Here is a 25,017-nt window from a genome sequence, read left to right as displayed (position 1 = left end):
TCAGGCTGGTATCCACAAGTGATGATAACTGGTTCAGTCAATCCAGTTTCCTGGGCTGGTAGGAATAACACAGTAATCTAATCTAGCCACAAGGAATAGGTTTGCAGAACACAAGGCTATACACTCTGTCTAGACCAGGTGTCTCCAACCTTGGCAACTTTAAAACTTGGGGACTTCAGCTCGCAGAATTCACTGACTGAGGAATTTTGGGAGTTGAAATACACAAGTCTTAAAAAGTTGCCAAGGTTGGAGACCCCATGTAGATAACCTGTGGTTCAGCGTGCCGTTCAAACAGCAGCCACAGTGCATGTTCCTCTTGTTCGACCTAAACACAGCCAGCACCTCACTGGATTCACCTCCTCGCCTCCCAAGTGCTCGGAATTTCTCGACATTCATGGGAAAAGGGCAGATATGCTGGCGGCAGGCTGTGAGGGTAGGAAAGGAAACAGGCACGACCAATGTTTCAATGTTCAGAAGCCCTGCAAGCCAAGGGGAGGCCGCTCTTTAGCGGCGTGCTTGGGGGAGAGTATATGGGGCTAGAAGGGATCTGCACGGAGGAAAAAGAGAGACCAGGAAAAAAGATGCCATTCTTCTCAACGTCTAGGAAGGTTAAAAGTCTGTAGAGATCCTCAGTCATGCAGGTCATGGTTGTCCCAAAGGTACTTTTTTCAGAAGGCAACTAGACTTTCTTGGGGTGTTTTTTTCTTTTGAAGATGTTCCGCTTCTCATCCAAGAAGCTTCTTCAGCTCTGATAGGTTAGTGGGCAGTAGAAGGATTTAGCAACTGTTTGCAAGAAATATAAATCCTTCCCTTCACCACTCTTCTGTCAGAACTTTCCCTAGAGTGGGGATCCGAACTACTACGTTGTTAGCCCGACGGCGGCTGGCTGGAGAATTTTGGGAGTTGAAGTCCACAAGTCTTACAGTTGCCAAGTTTGGCAAGGACCCCTAGCCTAATGCAAGCAGGCTGCTGACTTCCCATCCCACCTGAATCATAATAACCGGCCCGGTAGCCTATCGCGTAAAAGAAGCCCAGCCATAGTGACTGAAGCAGCGCTTGCTTCCTGGAGAGCGCGCAGGGACGTCTCATACAAGCACCAGCATCTTGCCGCCGTCCGGCTAACAACGGGAAAGCCAGAATTCGCGAATTCACTCCAATGGCACGATGACGTCACGAGGCGCATGACATCATCCGTCTCCTCCATGGCAGACGCCCCCTACTGGCGGCCTGGAGCATTCTGCGCCTACGGTACCTCGGGCGCTCCAAGTTTCTTGCCTTCGCCGCTTCACCTACAAATCCAAGAGAGAAATAGCGTTGTAGCCCCCTTTAAAAGTCGGGGTGGGAGTTATTGTCAAATGTTAAAGAAAACTGGTGCTCTCCAATGGCGTTTAACTAGGACTTCCATTCAATTCCATGGATCTTGCCTTCAGCTTGGAAAAGATTGGAAAGGATGAGTTGGTATTGATGGTTCTTCCTATGGAAGAACATTATAAAAGCCACGATGTTTACGTTTGGGGAAAACAACATCAGGGACAGGGAGGGAGGAGAGAGAGGGGGAGGGAGGAAAGGGGAGAGATGGAAAGAGAAGGAGGGAGAGAAAGAGAGAGAGAGAAAAGGAAGAGAGAGAGGGAGGGAGGAGAGGGAAGGGGAGGGAGAGAAAGAGAAGGGGGAGAAAGAGAGAGGGAGAAGGAAGAGAGAGGAAGGGAGGGAAGAGGAGGGAGAGAACGAGAGAGGGGAGGGAGAGAACGAGAGAGGGGAGGGGGAAAGAGAGAGAAGGAAGAGAAAGGGAGGGAGGGAGGGAAGGGAGAGAGGTAGAATGAGAGGGAGGGAATGGGAGGCAGAGAAAGAGAAAGAGGGAGAGAAAGAGAGAGGGAGAAGGAAGAGAGGGAGGGAGGGGGGAGGGAAGGGAGAGAGCAAGAGGGAGCAAGTGAGATCAATGCGCCTCACCTTTGCTTAAAATCCAAGAGCAGAATAGAAACCTCAGTCCAACTGTTTTGTAACAAGCCTTTTTGTGGATCTGTTCTGCTGGGAGTTCCCCTTCCCTACTCCCCACCCCCTCTCCGTTTCTTCTCTAAAACGGCATATCGCTGGAAACATCCTTTGCTTTCAACCAGATTCCTGCGTCACTTTTCATTCCCTGTGGTGTCTCCATCCAGAGAGCTTTCGAATACAAGCCGCCAGTTCTCAGCTTAATGGCTTCGGGTCTCGGAACCTGCCTCCCCTTCACCGCCTAAAGATGAGTTGAAAGGTACCAGCAAACTTTCGAAGTTTTTTCTCATTTTTCCATCAGGAACGTGTTTTTTTTTAGTCCAAATATTCCCATTCAGTTTTTTAAGTTCAGATCACATCTCCCTACGCCCCTGTCTATAGGTTTTTTTCTCGCATAAACTAATTTAATTGAAAGCAGATCCCAATCTCTTGACACTTGAACGTGTATTATGCCCATTCTTTTGTCATTTGAAGTTCTCTCCAGCTCTGCGGACCAAGTAAGCACCGGCCTTTACGGCGTGAGGATTGGAGAACGTTTTCCTCGCCCTCCAGACTCCAACTCCCATCATCCTATTCAGAATCTGCATTATTGGGGCCGGTCACCTTATAGTCGGGAGGGAAGCTGAGAAGGTAAAGCTGGAGCGAAGGCACTTTCCTGATAGAGTACAACAATAATGTTCAGAACCGGGCCAAGCATAAAAAATAACATGCCGAAGTAATATCGGTGGCAACGTGGACGCTTCAACTTATCTAACAAAAGGCTACCAAACTCTTGGAAGTGGGGCGGAGGGTGGGGGGGGTAGGGAAAAAGAGAGAAGCAGAGGGCTTCCTTTTTAGTGGTGGTGGTGGTGGGGTTGTATTGGAAAGTATTTGACAGTCCAATAGCCCATCAATCAAACCCCAGAAGGAACAAAGCTTTCTAAATTGTCCGTCGTTTCCTGAGACTCACTGCGGATTCAGGAAGAGAAAAGGGTGAGTGTCCTTCTAGTCTCCTTACTAAATTTCATCCTACTTTCCAATAAGAGTAATCCCAAAGCAGGGATTACTTACCTCTAAGGAGACTTTCGTAGGATTGAGCTGTTCATCTCTCTCCGTGAAGCCGAATCAAATTCGATTGACTTAACTCTGCGGTCCACCCCCATTGGGGGAGATGAATAGAAGGCATCTCCGTTTGGGTACCCCTTTTTCAGCAGCCTCCAATTGGTGCCCTCCAGAGAGCTGGAACCATGACTCCCATTAGCCTGCTTGCAGGGAGATGATGGGAGTAGGAACTTCCAAGGCAACTGAGGCTCCCTTTTCCAGGCGAGGTGACAGCTATGCTGCACCGCTTTCCGTCTGCCTCTCCCCCTCCCATTCCCCAAAACGAGAACGTTCTTAAGCCCCCCCCCCCCCAGCCTGGCGCTTCGGAAGTTTAAAGAATGAATCCCCGTTTGGGTGAGGGTTTTCTCTGGGCTGGAAATGCCACCAGGTTCTTACCCGCTTCAAGTTGAAGAACTTGAGTTTTTCTAATTTATTCCGAGCTGATTTTTGGCATCGTGGAGAAGAAGGGAATGACGCGAAGAGAATAAACCCGGTTTTTCCAAATATCCAAGCCAAATGCCCGCCTTGAACTCCAGGCGTGACATCCGATTCCTGGGCATCCAAACCCTGGGGACGATTCGGCAGGCCAGTACCCTTCCGGAAGAGTGTCACAAGGGCTTTCTCCATTCCCAATTCAAAGAAAAAGGTTGCCTTTTGTGTGTGTGTGTTTGTGTGTTATTGGATCATTAGCCGGAAAGACACACCGGCAGGCCTGGAATGAGAGTGAGGCGCTTTCTCTTACCTCTCTTGGCCTTTGAGACGTCGATTGACACTTTTCAATAAAACGAATCCCAGCCCAAATTGGGGCTGAAAGAAGGACGGGCTACGAGAGATCTCTGTGTTTTGACCATTTTTTTTGCCACTTCCCTATTACAAAGGGAATAAGGCAACTAAGAAATGCTTTGGGGTTTAAGCCCCTCGGAATAGAAGACCCCCCCTTCCTTTCTCTGCTTGCAGAAGAGGCGAAGGGCCAATGCCTTTTAGTAAGTTACCTGCTCTTTTAATAACAACAACGACGGCAACCCCAGGTTAATAATAATAATAATAATAATAATAATAATAATAATAATAATAATAATAATAATAATAATAATAATAATAATAATAATAATAATAATAATAATAATAATAATAATAATAATAATAATAATGCTTTCTAAAGCCCAAAGGAGGCCATGCCGTGAATGGATAATAACCCTAGCTGAAAATTCCCTATCTAATTCGATAGTTAGTGCTAGGCAAAAGCTAGCCTTCGTAAATAATATACAAAGTAAGAAACCTAATCCAGCCGGCTAGAATGTTTAATTCATCATTATGCGAACTAATTGGAAGGTGATTATATGGTAATTGCTCATTAGTGGTGTATATTTATCGCTGTACCTTATGTCAAGGCCATGGGAATTGTGTAGAGTCTGTTCTCTCATTTCAAGATCAGTTTCAGGAGCCGGCTGGATCAAGTGGGTTCCTCCCCCACCCACCCACCCCGGCCAGCATCTTGACGTCAGGTCCAGCCAAGTGCAATAGGGAGCGGAGCTATAAATATTAGCCGGCTTTCCCTCACCGGGAGGGCAAGAGAAACAAGGAGGGCCGCATGTGGGGATAGTCAGAGGAGGAGGAGGAGGAGGAGGAGGAGGAGGAGGAGGAGGCGAGCGGGGTGCTGATCCCCACGGATAACTGCTTCACCAAAGGCATTTTAGGGGAAGCAAGAACCCTGAATCCTGGCTATTTGCCAGCGTAGGGAAGGGAGGAAGTAGGGCAACTTTTAAAAAACACAGCCATGCGATTGCTAGGCTAATCTTTCCCCAGCCACTGGGGTGCAGCAGATTAGGGACATGAATGAAGCTAGTCCGCCTAATGTTCCTGAGGCGCCGGGAAATTAGGGAGTATTTTATCTGATATTTTGAACAATATTTAAATCGGGGTTGGGAGAGAAGATGCTTGCCCCATGCAGAAAGTAAGGGGAACCGTGACCAGGTGTGGTGGGATGGGAGTCTCCCGCTGTCCTTGTGGTACGAGATGCTTGCAGGAGGCAAAAACTAGGAATGTTCCATTGACGAGATCAACTTTTCCACAGAGAGGAGGATCAATCCAGGGAGCGGAGAAAGGCTCCCTCTTCGTGGGAATGTTGGTTTTGGGAGCGGCTAGTTTCCCACCACCGATGAGGCCGAAGTCCGCCCTATTCATAACGTTGGGAGTCTTTGGGCCCTTTGGTTGAGAGCCTGAGAAATGGCCAAAAAAAAAAAAGCTAAAAGGATTTAGTGGTGGGAAGGAGCCGAGCCCGACCGCCCGACCACGGTTGGTTTTTTTTCTTCATTGGGGGTACCGGGTGAGATGCCTTTTCCAAGGGATTCCTTCGGCCCCATGTTCAGCTGCGCATCTGCGGTAGATAAGCTGCACAAGACGCCCAAAGTGCCTCCGAGTGCTTGGAAAAGAAAAGGCTTTTGTGAGCTCTCGGGTCAACCAGGCACCTGCCAGCGGATTAAATTCCAGCAAGAGGCGTCCAATGACAGTCTCTTGACACTCTTCCCTCCCCAAGAAAGGGTACATTTTTCCAAGGTAGCGGGCAGGAGCCAGGTAAGGCGAACAGCCTCGTTTTGAATAGCGAAGCCCGGACGCGTCTCTTCTCTTTTCCCCCTTACTGTCATTTCCCCTCCCAGCTGGGCAGTTCGCTTCTTTAAAGGTGGAAAGGTCCCTCCTGCTCTCGCAAACTTTTTTTTAAAACACAGCGGCTATGTTCCCACAACCTGCTTAACCAGATTAAGATTAAGGCCCAGCTGGTGATGGTTATATTTTTATAGACCAACGACCATTTAGGTAGGTTTCTTTCAGGGAGTTGAAAGGTGTACGAATCTGTCTCCTTTCCGTCATCAAATGCCGAACCCAGAAAATGGATTAATTTAATAACCAGATTAATCCGATGTGTGAGAAGGAAGACTTCCCCGTCTTCGTGAATTTCCCTTAAAACAAGTTCAAAATAAATCTGAAGAAAACTGGTTTGGCCTGTATTCTCTGAGAATGAAGGCTATCCTAACCCAAGACAGTCCTAAACTGAGTAACTAAGTAGAATTCCACTAGTTTGGTTTTCTACTTTTGAGTAGACGTCTACAAGGTCACGCTGTTATTTTCACTGCAAAGGTGAAGTCCTTAAGACACCCCTGTGTCCAAACTTGGCAACTTTAAGACTTGTGGACTTCAACTCCCAGAATTCCCCAGCCAGCTGCTGGGGAATTCTGGGAGTTGAAGTCCACAAGTCTTAAAGTTGCCAAGTTTGGATACCCCTGCCTTAAGATGTCTAACAATATTATCAGCCTGATGTCGAGACTTCGGAGCATTTTATTCCTGTTGTGACAATCCTCTTAGGTGCTTGGGTTTGTGGCATGCATGGATCCAGCCTTCCCAAAAGACCAATGCTAATTTCTGGAACATTATTTACCTGCAAGCTGGCCCAGTTTCCCTTTTCTCCCCCAACTTGCTCCCTCCCACCCTAAAAAAAACCTCCACCCTCCAAAATGAAATTGGCAGAAGAGAATGCACAAAGCTAAATTCTGAATGGATTTATAGCAACCTCTCCTAATGTGGGGCCTTTCAAGTTACTTGGGCTAAAGTTTCCCAAGTTTCAAGTCCGGATGACCTAAACTTCTGAATCAGCGGCTCTTGGCTTTGATTTAGGCTTGGAAAAAGGCTGCTCAGACTTCAGTTCACTGATCTGAAAGGGACTGAAGAAGTTCAGGCGGAATTGTTGCTGCCATCCTCCAGGCTATCCATTCACATCAAAGCCAAGGAGGAAAGGAGCGACTAGTCCACTCCAGCACCCGCTCGATTGTCTGGAGGGAGAAGAACTCCATTGATCTCAAGGGACTGGACTTCCTGGAGCTTTGAATACTCCTGATTGCTCCTGAACAATCTAAGGGGAGAATTTGTTACGTTCATTGGGAAACAGCTAAAGGGAGAAAAGGAGGATGTCTAAGCATCTCCTCTCAAACTTAGGTGGCGTCTACTTTCCCTGGCCCCAGCGCGAACACAAAAGCCTAAAAAATCAAAGCCAAGCGCCGCTGATTAATCAGGGGTCTCGCTTTCAGCGCTCCTTTCCCCCATCCCCGCCCCGCACTCCATGGCTGTGAGCGACCCATCAGGACAAGCCCGACCCGGCTCAAGGTTACCGTTTGGGGTCAATAGGTCCTCTAAACTGCGACGTCCGAGGCACAGCGGGGCTATTTAGAGAAGTAAATCAATAGATACATTATTATTATTATCTCCGTCACGAAAGAGAAGCAGAAGTTTGGGCTGGCCCAGGCGGTTAAGTCCGGTGAGTTGCGCGCTGCTTCTCTGTCCTTTCGGCAGCGCGGATTTCAACAGCTTTCCGCCAAGCGTAGAAGGGACAGATTAATGCCTGAGAAAGGTAAGGGCACTGTCAGCTCTCTCTGCAAGTTTCCTGCGCCCTTCAAGTGTTCCGTTTCTTGGGAATGGGAGCTCCGTCGGCGAAAACGGGCTAAGTATTGAGGCGTTGGGGAAAGTCTTGTTTTACACCCTAGGGAGACCCAAAGCACGACCAAACTCCAGCTTTTGTCATAATCATCAGCATAACTGTGGAAGGGGAGGAAACGATAATGGTGACTACGGTAATGGTTTGACATAGTGCTGTAACACCAAGTGGAGCTATCAAGGCCTATCAACTCTTGCCTAAGTAGAGAGAACTCCCTTCACATTTAGCCATTTGCCTGAAACGGTATAGGGTTTCCTGCCTATGCAGGGGGTTGGACTAGAAGGGGGGCAGGGGGTTGGACTAGAAGGCCTCCAAGGTCCCTTCCAACTCTACTATTGTATTGTATTGTATAGTATAGTAGTTTACAAGTCCTATTAGTCCTCTCTGTTGAGGACCGTCTCCCGGCCATGCACTTCAGCAAGAGACAATGGGAGCATTCTGATTATTTCTAGGGAAATCAGTTTCCCTGAATTTCACCACTTTACTCCTGAGTTAGGCTGCAGCCTAATTCAAATGGGGCTCATCTCGACGGCTAATCTTTGCCCATATTTCATATCCTGCCCTAGAGGCAGCCTCAGTACTTACATGTACGAAATTCCTACTAGGCTGAGAACGGTATGGCAATAGATAGATAGATAGATAGATAGATAGATAGATAGATAGATAGATAGATAGATAGATAGATAGATAGATAGATAGATAGATAGATGATAAATAGATAGATAGATAGATAGATAGATAGATAGATAGATAGATATAGAGATATAGATTAGATATAGGTATAGGTATAGGTATAGGTATAGGTATAGGTATAGGTATAGATATAGCTAGAGCTAGAGCTAGAGCTAGAGCTAGAGCTAGCTAGCTAGAGCTAGAGCTAGAGCTAGAGCTAGAGCTAGAGCTAGAGCTAGAGCTAGAGCTAGAGCTAGAGCTAGAGCTAGAGCTAGAGCTAGAGCTAGAGCTAGAGCTAGAGCTAGAGCTAGCTAGATAGATAGATAGATAGATAGATAGATCCCTCTCTCCATCTCCCTCTCTCCCTCCCTCTCTCTCTCTCTCTCTCTCACACACACACACACACAATTTAAGGGGCTGGGCGGAGTCTGACTCCGAAGGTGACCTCTCAAAGTTTCTATTGAAGGTCCCACCGCGTTTCCTAAGCAAAGTTTATATTCCCTACCTCCTTTGTTAAGGACAAGGAGGGCAGCCAGGAGTGGCCCTGATTGCTTTGGGCACCTTGACAGGGAAGTCAGGTTGTTGTTTTTTTTGAAAGACTAAAGAAGGCCCATGAGCCTCGGTTTAGAGCCGAGGGGGGGAAAAGGACCAAGAGGCCTGGGCAATTCTCTGCCTGAAGACTCAGAAGAAGGATCCTTGGACACCCCCCCCCCCCAAGGGGGCTGAGTTTTAATAAATGTGAATGCTGGAATGGGAAGCTTTCGGGATCTGGTACGGGATCTAAGATGCTCCAGGAACCAGATTGAAGCAACGTAACTGTTCTAAGACAATCGGGATCAGTGGGTAAATGGTTGGCTACGCTCTGCGCATGCGGAGGAAGCAGGCAGACAGACATAGAGAGAGGGGAGGGAGAGAGAGATTTTTTTTTTACTTCCACCAGTTTTCCGTTCCGGCCACTGGACGGTTATGTTAGCTATGAGCACCCGATGTAGATGCTAACCTCGCAACCGTTCGAGTTCTTCAAACAGCATAAAGAAAAGGATTTCCCTGGTACTAAAGCAGTGTATTTTCCTTACAAGGAATTTTCATTTAAAACCGAAGGCGGGGCTTTGGGGCATTACCACTCTGTCGCCTCTGTATATCACGCTCACGACACGACGTACACACGCACACACCCCGCGGAAGTCTACTGGCCTTCCTTGGTGGATCACAGCGTGGTTACTCCAAACTACACGCGCACCTCTAGAGTCGGTTAGATATGGCTGCGAAGAGCCGAAGCTTAGCGAACTGGGCTTCCCGCTGAGGAGACCCCCAGCACCTGCTCTGTAACCCTGGGCACCCAAAGCAGGAGTTTCACCCACTCCCTTGGGAGAAGAACGGAGCGGGCTCGGGTCAGGCGTCACAATAAATGGGCCTGACTCAGCAACCTGCGGCCCTGCACGTCTGCCCTCTCCCTGACCGCTCGCCATGCGGGAAGGAGTCGCTAAGAAGCGAATCCGGTCCACCCACCCAAAGGGGAGGTGCACGTTTCTCTCTCTTCGTCAAGGGGTTTATATTTCGGCCTTTCCCAATGGGGGGGCAGGTCCCTCTAAATTGATGGGCTTCATACATTTCCGGAGGGCCCCCGGTTGGGAACGGTCGCTCTTCGATTAAAAGTTAAAAGATGAGACAGAGCAGGTCCGCGTTTGCTAAAGAAGAACGCCGGGAAGCCAGTGGAAACGCGTAGCTAAATACAGAGTAACGCACCCAGCAGTTCTTATTCTACCTGGAAACGGCCTCTCCGAGAGTGCGGGAACCAGTTCTTTGATATAGCAGCTGCTTGAAGGCCGCCCCCTTTAAGGGAAAGGAGGGAGTGGGGGAAAGAGAGAGAGAAAAAGAGAGAGAGAGAGCAAGAAAGAAAGAGAGAAAGAGGGAGAGAAAGAAAGAGAAAGAGGGAAAGAGAGAAGGAAAGAGAAAGAGAACGAGAGAGAGGAAAAAAGAAAGAAAAGAAAGAAAGAAAGAAAGAAAGAAAGAAAGAAAGAAAGAAAGAAAGAAAGAAAGAAAGAAAGAAAGAAAGAAAGAAAGAAAGAAAGAAAGAAAGAAAGAATAGAGCGAGGAATAAGAGAGGACGAAGAAGACAGGAGGAAGGTTTGGCGCACTCTAGGAACCACTAAGCCGCAGCCCGTTTGGGCCTCTCGGCCGGCCCTTGACGGGCGGAAGGTGGCTTTGGCGAGCGGGAGCGCAAGCGAGAGACCGAAGCCGGGGAGAAGCACGAGCACTTTTGGTTTCTGGAAGTCGGGAGCTCCGAAGGGAAGAGTTGCCGCCCCGCTGCAGATGCTGCCCTCCTAACCCGAGTCCTCCAACAACCTAAAGAAAAGAGTTTTGGGGTTAAGGAGGAGCCGCGCCAACGCCTCGTCCTCTACCTGCTGCTCCCAACCTCGCCCTCCGCGCCTTTCAGCTTCAGAAGGGGCCTGTCCCGGCCGGGAAGGAAGACTTCTGCGGGGGCGCAAAATTCCAGCCTTCCAGCGCCGGCAGTACCAGCAGCAGCCTGCGTAATCCGGGCCCGCTTTAAAAGAGATGAATTAATAAAGCAAATGAGGACTTAATAATTCCGAGCGTCCTGCTTTTGCTTTTTGGAGGGAGGGGGGAAGGGAGGAGAAGGAAAAGAAGAAGAGAGCGAGAGACAGAAAGAGAGGGAGGGAGGGAAAGAGAGGGAGGGAGTGGAGCAAGTGCGCCCAAATTGTTTGCAGTGGATCAAGGCAAGCCGCCTTTTGCTTCACTTTCTTTATCTTAATTCCGACTTGAAAAGATATAATTATCTAGTTTGAACAGAGCTGCTATCAAATCCTTCTTTAGGCAGGGAAGGGGGGAAGCTAGAGTGTTCTGAGCCGCTCGGTGGAGTCTGAGATAGCGAGTAATGAAGTTGTGGAGTCCTCAGATACAAAGGGCATTAACCTCATTAGCATGAAACCTTTTCTTCTAGCCATTGTGGGACGCTTTCAGACCCCTAATCCCCCCTATTTTCAAAGCTTGGTTTGTAATAAAGCTTTTAGAGTTTTTTTTCTCCCCAAAGCTAATAGCATTCTCTGAAGATTTTATTGCTGTTACGCTACATAGGGCGCTTAATTCCCCCCTTCTGTCTCCTTTCTTTTTTTTACTCTTCTTTGGGGTTTCAGAAAAGAGAGTTTGTGTTATACGGGAGGGTGCGTGTATGTATACACACACACACACCCATTTATACACATCCATACTCTCTCTCACACACACACACATCCTTTAAAAATATCAAAATGGGAAAGAATTTTGAGTAATAAAAAACTGAAGTCTATGGAGAAGTGGTGGGGGTTTACATTTTATATTTTAATAGGATGGAGAGAAAATTTAAAAATATTAAAATGAATCTTTTGCATAAATTCTCTATTTTCAAAAGAAGGAAGAAGGAAGGAAGGAAGGAAGGAAGGAAGGAAGGAAGGAAGGAAGGAAGGAAGGAAGGAAGGAAGGAAGGAATATTTACTATAGGATTCCCTCTATAGGAGCTCTGAAGTGGAAAGTGATCGGAATAAAGGATTTTTAACTTCCCAACTAGTTTGAGTGAATAATGACTTAAGATTGAAGGAAGAAACAGGATAGATGATAGATAGATAGATGGATGGATGGATGGATGGATGGATGGATGGATAGATAGATAGATAGATAGATAGATAGATAGATAGATAGATAGATGATAGATAGATAGATAGATGATAGATAGATAGATAGATAGATAGATAGATAGATAGATAGATAGATAGAAAACTGTGTGTGTGTGTGTGTGTGTGTAATCAGATCTTTTAAACCCAATTTCTAAAAGGTCCTGTATTAGTCAGCACATGCATGGAATCTTTAATTTGAAATTTCCAAGGCAGGTTATTGAACAAAGCTGGTATTTTCGTGATGCATTGTAGCTTCACCTTATCACAGTGTAAAGGGTAGTCAGATTGTCCTAAATTATGTCCAACTAGCCCCCCTGGATCCACGGATTAAGAGATTAAAGGAGACCACTGGGCAATGGCTCCTCTTTCCCCTTCATATTCCTGGTATGATAATTGCCTAAACTGATTTGCACTTCCACAAAAAAGTCTTTGTAGCTGGAACACAGCAGACCGAGGTTTGTGCTGTCAATGGCAAGAAAACTGATTAATGCAGCCTATCAGACTAAAGAGCAAATGAACCATGAATTAAATTTAAAAAAAACTGGGGTATCCCAGAAAGCCAACTAGTTTCCTCCAGGATTATAAGAAACTTTTTGCCCTTCTCTATTGCTGGAATCCCTCTCTTCCCTTAGAAAAATTCTTATTGGCATCCCTCCCCTCTCCTTTAGGAAAAAAAATATCCTTTAAAAGATGTACACAATAATACCAAAAATAAAAAGAAAATAATACGACTGAAAGGAAGCTGATATGACTATATTTTTGAGGCTGCAGCTTGAATCCTCTGCCCCAAAGTAACATGTAAAGCATAAGTATTATATCATTACATGCTATTGGTGCATTGATCCTCAAGGCAATCCTGTGGGATGATCTTACACATAGATGTTTTGAAGACAGTCCACTGAGTTCAATAAAACTGCCAGGTAAATTGTAATTTGGGCTGCAGCCTTACTTGGAAGTAAATTAGGCTAGCACCAAAAGGGCTTTACTTCCAAGTCTCTTTTAAAATGAAGCTTCCCAAGAACAGGAAGAAAAGGAGGGAAGGTTTAATTACACTGGGCCTTTTCAAACCATTTTCATGATTGGATAGATTCATGGGTTCAGATGGGATTTAAATCCAAATTAAGGCTCAGTAATGCAGCAGATTGCAGTGGGCCAATCAGCAGCCCAATTATATTACTTCAATATACACCAGTATTAAAATGTTGACAGCCCAAAAATTCTAAGTAGTTGTAATAATGCACTTCCTAGATACTATTTTATAGACACAATATTTTTCTCCAACGTTGCACACCGAGCTACACTTCCAAGAGTTCAGGTATACTCTGGAAAAAAAACTGTTTTCTAGGTGGACTTGAATAACGTACAAAAACAAATCGCTTCCAAATAAATTCTGCATTTTTCAAAACGGAAACCCATTCCTTTGTTTGAAAAATCATCTTATTGTCAATGCGATTTGATATCAATATTTTTATCCCGTTACTAGCAAAGTTACTTCAGGATGGCTGGTTCCAATCAACATTGATCATAAAATGTAAAGGCTATTAGCACCAGAAAGGGATGGGGGGGGGGGGCATGGAAAGGAGAAAGTTTGTTTTTCTTTTTAAAAAATGCTTAAAATTGTTAAGCTGTATTGATAAATCTTTATTGACAAAATATTGACATTGAGATACTTCTTGGAAGTATATAGTGTGTTAGAATTCTAACAAATTAAACACACAACACAAAAATATTTACATTCTGGTAAATAAGACAATAAGGAAACATTTGTCATTTTAGTCAGCCTTTCCCAGCCTGGTGCACTTCAAGTGTCAATTCAATTCCCAGAATTCCAAAGGCCACATTGGCCGGGAATTCTGGGAGTTGAAAGCCACCACTTCAAAAGGCACAGTGTTGGAGAGGTTCATTTTAATAGCTGTATAATCTTGGAACAATTGACAAGGTATTTATTTCAGTGCTTGAAATCCCTCCCTGTGGAAAATGGGTCAGGGTTGAAATGCCTTTTCTACACTGGTGCCTCCCAGCTAGGCTGGACTACTATTCCCACCACCCCAGATGCTGGGCATTATGGGAATTGCAGTCTTCCGCATTTGGAAGGCCCAGAAAGGCTGAAATGTCTTCAGATCCCTCCATAAATCCTGTTTCAGCACAGCCCATTAATGGAAAGAAATATATATATATAACTGGAATTTTAGAACGAGGACTGTTTTCTTTAGATTTCTTTCTGTCTTGCAGCAAAATTATACAGGTCCCTTTCCCTTCCACTTTTCACAACCTTTTTCCATCTCTTCAGAGGGTGCCCCATTTGGGGAAAAGCAAAACTGATTGGGGGGGAGGGAAATAGAATTTGTTACCGCTACTTCGTTTAGTTTTCACAACCACATTGACACCAGAAGTTATCATAAAAAAGATTTACAAACTGCACAGCTTCTCATGAAATAAACTTAAAAAGCACACTGAACCTGTCTCGGGAGGAGGAAGGGGAGAAGTACACTTTATATCCTCGCCTGCCTTTAAGCAATATTTCCTTCCAGGTGCTGCACCCTCCTTCCTCCCCTTCCCAAAAGCTCTTTTAACCAACCAACCAAAAAAAGAAAAGAAAAGCATGCAGTTCAAGTTTCTGGAACAGGTGTGTCGATTTTGGCTAGATGGGATTTTCTCTCCCTCAGACTGGGAGAAAATCAGAATTATGGTTAATAAGAATAAATCCCTCGTGAAGTGCAAGGTGTCCCTACGCCGCGGCTGTTGGGAGAGTGTGCGCGTTTATTTCCCTTTGAAATTTGAAGTGATTTCATTCATTCTGAATGGCAAGAAACTGAATGTTGGTCAATCATCTCCTCTCGGTGATTTGGCTTTGATTGACAGTCTCTCCCTTTCCCCCACCCTCCGATCTCTCGCTCGCTCTCCCTCCCTCCCTCCCTCGCTCTTTTTTTTTTTTTTTTTTTTTTGTACCGGTTCAGGACCAGCGCGATCAACGCTCGGACTGACCCTCGCCGTTGCCTCTGTGTAAGCCAGACGGGGCCGTGCGAACAAGCCGGAATCTGTCTGTCTCTCTCTCTCTCTTTCTCGCCCGGCCACGACACTCACTTTCCTGGGCTTGTCCCGAGCCTTGAACACGTGTGCGGTGTTCCTGGAAAAGTCTGTAAAGCGCCAGCATCGAGTTTCTCTCTCTCTCACTCTCTTTCTCTTTCTCTCTCTCTCTCTCTCTCTCTTTGCTGCTTCTTTTTCTACTTGTTTAAAGGGGTGGCTTAATCGTCGGACGTGACGTCGATCTCCTCTGGGCTGGCCTGCTTGGTAGCGATCCTCCACCGGTTAATATGATGAGTTCCTTTCTTCTTCTGTTGGGAGTCCGAGCCTTCTTCTTCCAACTTTTGCCGCTTGAACTTTGTCCGTCGGTTCTGAAACCAAACTTTTACCTGGAGGAGCACAAGAAGAAAGGAGGAGAAAACAGAGGCGGCTATTAAGCTCGGGCAGGGACTCCCTGCCAGTTGTTAGGCTAATTCAGCATCATTGGGGGGGGGGATTTTAAGGATCCTTTTCTGCCCCTTGAAATGCTGCAACTCTTCAGGAGCTTCTACCCGGGTTGGAATACATGGGGCTTAAAGAGAACCGGGAAGCAATGAGAGTAACTCCAAAAAGAAACTTCTCACTCCGAAAATGTCCCTAATCCTCGCAGCCTCCTTTACCCTCTCCGCCTTACAGACGCCGAGAGTTTGGTTTTAATTCCAGAATCGACCTTCACCCACAATCCTTCCAACCAAAGGCCACTGGTGCTCACCTCGCACTTTTCCTTTCCCATCACTGTCGATGTATGAGTGAGCGCGCACTGGCTCCTTTCTCCTTGCTACAACGGAAGGGTTCAGTAGCAGCCCAGAGAAGTGCCAGAAATCCCCAGAGCCTCCTCCTGCCTACCTTCGATAGCAGGAGCCAGGATCGCAGGCGGGCCCTCGCCCACACACCCGCACGCAACGCGCACGCACTGCAACTACACGAAGGTATTCCCCAGTTTAAGAACTTAACACTGGAGTTGCAAACCTAAACCTGGCTGTTGCGCGGAATTCTGGTTTCGAGCTTACAATGATTCAGAAGTTAATTCGAAGACGGGTTAATAAAGAGCAGCGATACAGTAGGGTAGGCTGGAATTGGAGGCTGGGTGAAGGTTTTTAAGATTAAGCCCCTTAGAACACCGGTGTTTCCCTTGCAAAACGGCACCCGACCATTCAAGTGTATTTATAGAAACATTTCTCCACCGACATTAATGGGACTTGCTTTAAAGTAAGCGCCCAAACCGTGAAAAGCTATGCTCTTTCTCCTTTACTTGCTCTACCCAGAGCTTCGCCTGGTCTTGGAGCCTGACAATATGGCATTTCGTGCGAATCGGTGCTTTAAGATCCAATGCACGCTTACTGGGAAATAAATGCCATAGAAATTAATGGACTTCCCGTGGCTTCGGAAGACAATGCCAGGATCAAAGGCAATCTCATTGACTTCACAGGAACACTGACCTCCTGCCTCCCTGGAACTCAGTTAAACCACAGTAATTGGGCTTTAAGATTAATCTCCCACTTTAGGCACAGTCCTTGGAAAAATGCCCCCATTGATGTCAATTTAGGACTGCAGCTTTTTCACCCTTGACTGGAACTCGTTTTTAACATTAGATTCCATCAGAAAATCAATAGGGCTCCTCTCCCAGGAAAATCGTTGCGGATCAGGATGCCGAGTGTTCAACACTCTTTACAACATACTGCTTGGATCACGCCGGAGGATCGGATTTTGAACGCCACTGCAGCCTCTGACTGCGTTCGAGCTCCAAAGGCTTATTTTGAATTAGGAGACACTTCGATCACAAAACTTCTCGTTAACAAAGCATAATAATTCTATTAACATAACCTGTTAAGCCAAATTATCCCACGGCTTAACCCTAAAGAGCTGGTTCACACAGCAAATTAAAATCTGATGTGATTCGGTTTGCTTGGCCTTGTGTGAACGGTCTGTGCTGTAGTGACTTCCTATTTACTCCAGAATCGCTCTATTATGGTCTGGTGGGGGGGGGCAACCTTCTGTGGGCTCCACCTCCTCATATCTCAATGGACCACTGTCAGAAGCCTTATGCCCATTTACCTGGACCCAACCCTGGTGATTTGATTTTAAACACATTTACTCTGCTTTGCCAGGCATTTTGCTTTAAACAGAGCCTCACTGACCTTCACCTTCCATCCCCCCCCCCCCAAGAGTTGGATCTATGTACATTCATCTGCATACCTCTCTGTTTGCATTTCTCCTGTATATTTATCTGCATCAATCCATGATACATATCATATCGTATGCCATGTATGATATATACACACCATTTATATTAAAAAAAACGTCTGACAGCAGGGAAAGGGACCTGCTCCTGTTTCATTTACTGAACGGTGGCAATCACATCAACATATTGTAGGTAAGACACATAATATAGCAAATGTGTTCTGTTCTTGCAGAGAAGGGAATATTTACCCACCCAGTCTGCCTTCAGGTGTGTTTATGTATGTTATCACACCTGTACTCGATTCCTGAGTCCCCACATCTTCTCTCTGTGGTACACATTGCAGTACATTTTACACAGGAAAATGATGGTGACAGTACTTAGAAATTCCAGGGTTCAAGTTCTTACTATTAATCACCGCAGCTTAAACACAATAACAACTAAGCCAGACTTTTTTTTAAAAAAAATTCCTCCTCCACCCACTTTCTGCCATCTTTCGTTTGATCTCTCCGCTGAAAAGCGGCACTTACTGTAGGACCTTAGAAACCGATTAACAGACAGGCCTACCAACACTTAGCCCAAACCCAGCGAGGCTCCAGGTTAATTTAGGAGGGGGGGGGAGAGAAATCCCTTTAAAGGTGGAGGAGGGGATTATTCTACCGTAATTAAAAATAATCAAAGGGGGAGGGAGGGAGAGCGGGTGAACGAGCTCAGTTAATTAAGGAGGAGGTTCGAATCCTGCCAACTTCAAATAGAGCCCTCTTTTGTATCCAGCGCTTCTGTCTTATCAAAGGAGGGAAGGAGCTTCGGGGTCTCCTAAGAAGCTGGGGGGAACCGCAATTCGGGTTAAAAAAAACGGGAAAGTCCTTCAGATTGGGCACTTTTAGACAAGCAGGGAGGAAGAAGCGAGTAACCCCGTGGGTTTGCGAGGGGTGGCGGAAATCCGAATCAAACCCGGCCTGAGCAGGCTGCGAAACATTTAGTAACAGATTATATTGATCCCGAAATTATCTTCGGAGCGCTTGAAACTGACTTCCCCTCTGGCGGCCAAAGGTAAAGGCGGTTTTAAAAGGAGGAATAGGAAAAGGAGCGCTTTCTCTCTCTCTCTCTCTCTCTCTCTCTCTCTCTCTCTCTCTCTCTCTCTCTCTCTCTCTCTCTCTCTCTCTCTCTCTCTCTCTCTCTCTCTCTCTCTCTCTCTCTCTCTCTCTCTCTCTCTCTCTCTCTCTCTCTCTCTCTCTCTCTCTCTCTCTCTCTCTCTCTCCTCTCTCTCTCTCTCTCTCTCTCTCTCTCTCTCTCTCTCTCTCTCTCTCTCTCTCTCTCTCTCTCTCTCTCTCTCTCCTCCCCCCCCTTCAGCCTGGAAATGCCCGATAAAGGCTTTTCAACGGGAGGCGGGGGCAGGGCAGAATCCGAAAACGGGACTATTTTAATCAGCCCCTTTAACCCGCTTCGCTGCCCTTTCTGAAGCCCTTCGCTGCCAGGCGCCGCCTTTCCCCCCATCTCGGCTGCGTTTTCAGCTTCTCTCCCGAAGACCCTTCTTTAAGTAGTGCGAGCGGGGAACAAGGGGTGAGTTTAATTTGCTTTTCAGCGTGCTAATTGAAGGGGACGGCGGTTCATTTCTCCACGCCGGTCTCCAAAGGGGAGCTCATTTTGTCGGGGGCTGGGGCCTGACACCGCCACAATAGACCCCGACCAGCTTCGGAATCAAGCGGCACAAAGACCACCTTAAAGGCCGCTTTGCCCGTGGAAATCAGCTTGTCAGCAGCCCCCTTGTTCGGCGAACTTCATCAAAGCCTCGATCCCGTTGACTGGGGTTTTGTTAAGGGAGGCATGTTTAAAACAAAAGATTCAACCCCGTCCCTGCTCTCCTCCGCTCCGCCCCGAGAAAGGCAAGAAGGGTAAAGGGAAGGGGGGGAGAGGAGGGGGGAGGAAAAAGTGTTACAACTTAATCCGACCCAAGAACGTTACTGTTTACTGGGAACTTTGAACTAAGCTGGGTCTATTTTCCCCTTCTTCGTCTTTTTCCCCTCCCGCTTCCCTTCCCTCCTTTTAAACGCGAGAAGAAGCGCGTTTCTTCCGAAATGGCTTGGAGGGGAGAACAAGGCCCCCAAACTTAAAGGGGGGGGCGCAATAACCAAGCTGAACCAGCACCGGGAACTCAGGCTAAAGAAGGAAACAATAACCTTTCCCCGAACGCCTACCTTCAACCAAACCCTCTGGTGACAAAGATGCAGGCGCCCAGAAGGCAGCTGAGCAAGCTTAAAACACAGCTTGAGCGATGAATTTGATCTGCTTTCCCCTCTTCCTCCTCCTCGCCAACCCCTTTCCACCCCTCCCATCCCCACTCCCAAGATTAATACAATATATCATTGTCCTAAGCACACTTTTCCAAGCGTCGCTTACGGCCTTATCTTGGCTATTGTCAAACAACGCCATTCTGGCCCCGTTGCTTTGCCCAGCGCATCCAGCGTTTTGATGTGTTTATTCCCCTGGTCTCTCTCTCTCTCACACACACACGCACACTCACACACAAGCCCACTAGGAAACTCCTTTGGATCGGAGAACATCCCCGCTTCTCAACGGCAGAACTTCCAACCAGCCCAGAATTCAACTCACGGGGGGTGGGGGGCCAAGCTCTTCGACCCACAAAGCCGTGGAAGATGGTTTTAAGAAGATTTCGGCTTCACTGGAGAACGGAGGGACTTTTTAAAAAAAAAATCCGAGTGGAAATCCGTGGGGTTTAAAATCCAGGCCACTAGATCCAACAACTAAATCCTCTAATCTTTTGCTCGGAAATAGTAACGTTTCAATAGGATTTGGGGCTCCTAAGCAGAAGTGCTGAGGATCGCTACCCCTTGTTCAAATCCAGTTATTTTAGTCTCCTTACATATTGAATCAAGACGTGTGTAAATTAAAAACAGGACATTTCAATTTCAAAAACAAATCTGCAAGGGGAAACTATAGGATTTTCTCCCTCCCCCTCCGCCTCTCGTGGACACGTGATCTAGAGTTTGAAATGCCTTGTTAAATGCGCAGATTTTATTTAAAACAATCCCAAAACTAGTCCACACCCTAACTAAGAACACAATAACCAATCAAAAGAGCAGACCCTTTCTATTTCAATTGTCCCAACTCACACGGGACAACTGTAGCGGGAGGTCCTCATAAAGGCCCCTCGGTAATACTTTTAAAAATCCTCAAAGATGAAGAAGAAGCCCTGACACCCCAAAACTCCTGTTTTTTTATTCCTCTGCCTTGAAATTTGGCCCCGGATTATCCTCCCTGCGTGAGCCAAAACCTGTTAAGCCGATCTGCCTTGATCAGGGGTGTAATCCTAGGCTGGTCTACTTAGAAGTCAGGCCCACTGAATCGAACTTCCTTGGCTTCCAAGGAAGGCGTATAGGATTGCAACTAGGAAGATGATGAATTCCTTTTACTGCCACTCAGGTGAAAGATCTTATTTTACTTGGGCTTCAAGGAGCGCGTAGCGAGACCGCTGGCTTTGGGCACTGAACTCTTCTACTTTTTAAAGAGAGAGAGAGAAAGAGGCGTCGGAGAAAATAAGCATGAAAGGGGATATTTCTTTTTCTTTAAAAGATGTGACCAGAAGGAAATGTTTTCCACTCCCCCCACCCCCCATGAACGCGGCCCTTGCATTTCAACCACTGTACACTGGGGACCGTTTCCCCCTCTTCTTCTTCTTTCTTCCTTCCTTCCTACCTGAGTTTCCGTGAGACTGAGGCTGTGGGCCAGTTGCTTTCTTTCCGCCCCGACCACGTAGTGGTTTTTTTCAAAAGCGTGTTCCAACCTCAGTAACTGGGATGGAGAAAAAGCGGTGCGGATCCGTTTCGGTTTCCGGGCCAGTGCGTTGTGCAAGAGGAAACTCTCCGGGCTGGTTTCATTGCCTGTTTAACCAAAAGAGGGGAAAAAGAGTGAAGGCACCCCCCAAAAAAGAGCAGGAACCAACCAGGCCCAGCTAAATACTATTTTTTTGCTTCTCTTCCTCGAGATGACGAATACAACTCGGTTGCTTCTTTATTTAGCCCCTTTCTGACACGAGGTTTGTTACTTCGCTAGAGCTTCGATTCTCCCTAGAAGGCGGACTGGCATTAGCTGCCCTCTTCTTTTCTAGTACTTACCTCCAGAAAGGAAACTGGGGAGGGAGATGAAGCTGAGGGTATATTAATTGGCCATTTGGTATTCTTTTGTAGAAGGCAAGATGAGGTGTAAGTGTACTTCGAAAGCATCTAATTAGAATTAAGGGGAATGGGCAGTTACAAAACAAAGCGAATTATTTATTCTATGGGTCAGCCTTCTCCACATACTCCGGGAAAGGTGCAAAAAAAAAAAAAAGAATATTTCAGGAGAGCCAATTTTCTGAATAGATCCCCCACCCGGATCCACTGTAAATTCCCACTTTATTTTCTCGGTGTCACGAAGCTCAGTGCTCTACCTTCTTTCTCTTCCTCTTTTCCTGGCTGGGCACTTTCGTTTATTTTGAAAACTCTTTTTGTCAGTTCCCTACTAAGTATAAGCGGGTAGAGTTACTGCCCTTGCCACTGTCCGTTTTTGAAAAATGGGGTCGGAGCCCCGCTCTTGCCAAAGTTGGTTTTACGAAATTCAGAGTCCTGCTTATACGCCTCCCTCTCTCTTCTACAGAACGCAAGCCAGCCAACGGGCCGCGCAGAGGGGATCATACCTTAAAAATAAGTCTCGCTCAATCCATGGGGCCTTTGTCCTATCCTAAAACAAAAACGCGGTTGTGTTTTTCTTTCCGTGACACGCGCACACACAGACACACCCAGCGTTTCATTCTCCCATTGCAGAAGCAAAACAAAAACAAAAACGTTTTTAGTAAAAGCTTGAACATTTTTACCCCAATTGCCTCTACTGCCTAGTATTTTGTTCTAGTGATTTCCCCGCCTTGGTATCTCTCTCCTTTTTCCCAGCGAGGCCGATGCCCGAGTCTGACGAGCACCACAACCCCAGCCAAGCCCTTCCTTTCCGCTGGCGCCCTTCAGCAATCCGAGCACAACGGAGAGCGGATTACGGACAGAGCGAAACCCTTAATTTTCCGGAGTTTAGTCCCGCAATAACCAGCCTCTTGCTACCAGTTCTCTTCCTTCTGGGGAAGCGCTCCAACCCGAGAGTAGCGCCAGTGTGGATTCGACCTTTCTTCTCCACACCCCAAATTGATGCCCCAGAGTGAATTTGGCGGATGGCCTTTATTTAAGTGTTTGCTGGGTGGGAGAGAAGGGAAGCTTTATAAAACGATTGAAGCGCCAATAGGTACTTTTCCAAAGCATTGGCGTGGGTTAGAACTGCAACTGCACCCAGAGAGTGAGAGAGAGACAGAGAGCAGGAGCGCACGTAGAGCAGGACGAATGCCTTACAGACATGGGCAGAGGGTGCAGATCTCTCAGGCTGATTGCTTCTCTCTCCCCATTTCTCCCCCCCCCTCTACCCCATTTCTGCCTTCAAAAGTCTTAATCACTGGGCCTCCGAATTTCTCTCCCTTTCCCTCTCCCTCCCTCCCCCTCCCTCTCTCTCTCACACACACAAAAACGAAACTACGTTCTCCCTTTTTAACACCCTGGCTGTCTCACCTGCCACGGGTCCTTTCACCCACTTTCCTATTTAGTGGGAATTCTATGCGAACCCATGAAGAAAGAAAAGGAAGGAAACGAAAGGGGGAAAGCTGTTAGTCAGGAATCTTTCCCAAGTCTTTGCAGCTTTACTTTGTGCTGTTCTGAAGATCTCCCCGTTCACTGGAAAATGACAGCGGAGGGCGGGGGGGGGGAGGGGGTGTAGATGCCAAACCAAAACAGGGGGATGCGACTGCAGGGCGACTTAAGTTGTTATTTTCCTGAGAAGTTAAGACCCTTGGAGACCCTGGACTTCAAAGGGATGTATTCCAAGGAAGTTCCCTGAAAAGCCGCCCTTCGGAAGCCGATTACTGTAGCCCGAAGGGCTCACAAAGAAATAAGGCTAAGGAATGTGTGTATGTGCTTTTATTTTTGTTAGTTACAAATACACCCCTGCCCACCATACAAAGTCCTCTCCTGAAGCCGCTTCTCAAAGAAGTAGCCTAAATCTTTAAATTCAGGAGACAGCATTAATCCCCAATGCAGGTCACCTTTGGTTTGTCCGTTTAAAAATAAATTCGGTTGCGAGATATTAAAAGCCGCCCTAATACTAAGAAGAATTAGCTTCCACCCTACTCCTTTGTTCTCCTCCGGTTTTAATAAACTCGAGTGTCTTTTCATTGGAATTTCCAGTGATAGGTTAATTTACAGGAGAAGCCCCCTGCTCCGAGTTAAATGATTACACCAGTTTATTTCGTCGAAGATTCAGACGAAGGCGAAAAAGAAGGAAGGGGATAGGAAAGAAAACCTAAGCCGAAAGACGGGAATTTGTACAAAAATTCCCTCTCTTCTCCCGGAGGAAGGTGGAGGTGGTTGTTTTGAGCCAAATCGATTCTCGAAACCCTGCTTGCTCCACTCCCTTTGCACTCCCACTTTGCAGATCCATCAAGAGAGAGGGGAAACAAGCCGGAGTTCCCTTGAAGCTGATCCGGATTAGCTCAAACAATTCTTTAGCAAATGGCTTTCGAGGTAGCAGGGACAAAGCGCCGCCACTTCCTCCGGGCTCCCACCTGAACCCGAAGGCCGGCGGACTTGGCCCCCTTCCGCAATAACGGCAATCGATTTCTCTCCCCACCCACCCTGCGCAGAAAAGCCGGGGGAAGCGAGCGCGCCGGCCCTTCTCCTCGGCGCTTACCTTGGAACCGGTGGCCCAGATACCGGTATCTGTGGATGAGCCAGGGGTAGAAGGTGGACGGGTCCCTTTGCTGCGAGGCGAAGAGCGGGTGCGGCGAGGGAGAGGAGGGCAGCGGATGGGCGGCCAAGGCGTGGGGCGGGGGCACGGGGTGGACCGGGACGGCGGCGGGGTTCGGCGGGTGCGAGACCGCCTCGGCGAAGACCAAGTCCGGGTTGGAGTAAACTCCCCGCCCGCCCGAATGGAAGCCGTTGAGGAAAGGATTCATGGGGCTGGAGTTGGCATAGCTGAGCGCCGCCGGCCGGATGGGATCCTCGGCGCGGGAGGCGGGCAAGGAAGGGCTGTCTTTGGCCACCAGAGATTCGATGGTGAAGCAGCGTTTCGGGGTCGGCTGGAACATCCTGGCGACGAGCGGACGCTCCTCCGGCCGGCCTGCCGCTTGCCGCCGCCGCCGCCGCTTCTCCTCCTCTTTCTCCTCCTCCTCCTCCTCGGGGTCCTGGCCAGGAGATCGGAGGGATCGGCCCGCCTAGATCCAGAGTCCGGCCGCCGGACGGCCGCCAGCGACGGCAACGGGAGGGAAAGTGCTTGGCCGCCTGAAGAGGCGAGCGCCCGAAAGGGAGGCGCTCTCTGCAGCCGCTCCGCTCGGCTCCCGCGCTCCCTTCATCCACTAAGGGGAGAAAAAAAGTTGCTGGGCGAAGTTCTGGCTTTTTTTCTTCTTCTCCTTCTTCTCCCACCCCCCTTTTTCTTCGCCCCCGCCCCCCCGGCCGGCCGTCCGCCCTCCCGCTCGCTCGCTCGCTCGCTCGCTCCTTCCTTCCTTCCTTCCTCCGCGCAGCGCCCGAGGCGGCCCCTTTTAAGTCCAGCGGCAATCCATGGCAGGCGAGCGATCGGGGTCCCTTTGCCCAAAGTGGCGCAAACGATTTGTTAGTTCATGAGCCTAATTAGTGCCGCGGATCACATAAACAGCTTCCTCTGAAGCCTGGTAAATGGCTTGATGATTGGTCGCTATTACTCGCCTTGAGGTTGAAGGGGGAAAGACTCTTTAAAGTGCGTCAGAGGGGAGAGGCAAAACTTCTGGCCCACGCGATCCTGGAGGGATGGATCCGGGC

At 47.6% G+C, this 25,017-nt stretch overlaps 1 protein-coding gene across 1 annotated transcript; it reads right to left on the bottom strand.

Annotated features, from left to right (window-relative positions):
* Positions 1-13,525: 13,525 nt before the first annotated feature.
* Positions 13,526-25,013, bottom strand: EMX2 (empty spiracles homeobox 2). The gene is made up of 3 exons (XM_081953734.1): positions 23,915-25,013; positions 20,855-21,039; positions 13,526-15,308 (listed from the first exon to the last, which is right to left on the bottom strand). Exons 1-3 carry the CDS (start codon positions 24,309-24,311, stop codon positions 15,141-15,143), a joined length of 750 nt encoding a protein of 249 aa, XP_081809860.1. The 5' UTR covers positions 24,312-25,013; the 3' UTR covers positions 13,526-15,140.
* Between the last annotated feature and the right edge of the window lie 4 nt (positions 25,014-25,017).

Source organism: Natrix helvetica, assembly GCF_964273705.1.
Source record: "Natrix helvetica genome assembly, chromosome: 5".
NCBI classification, from domain to species: domain Eukaryota; kingdom Metazoa; phylum Chordata; class Lepidosauria; order Squamata; family Natricidae; genus Natrix; species Natrix helvetica.
Note: the sequence above shows the minus strand (reverse complement) of the source record. Positions and strands in the feature narration are given on the sequence as shown.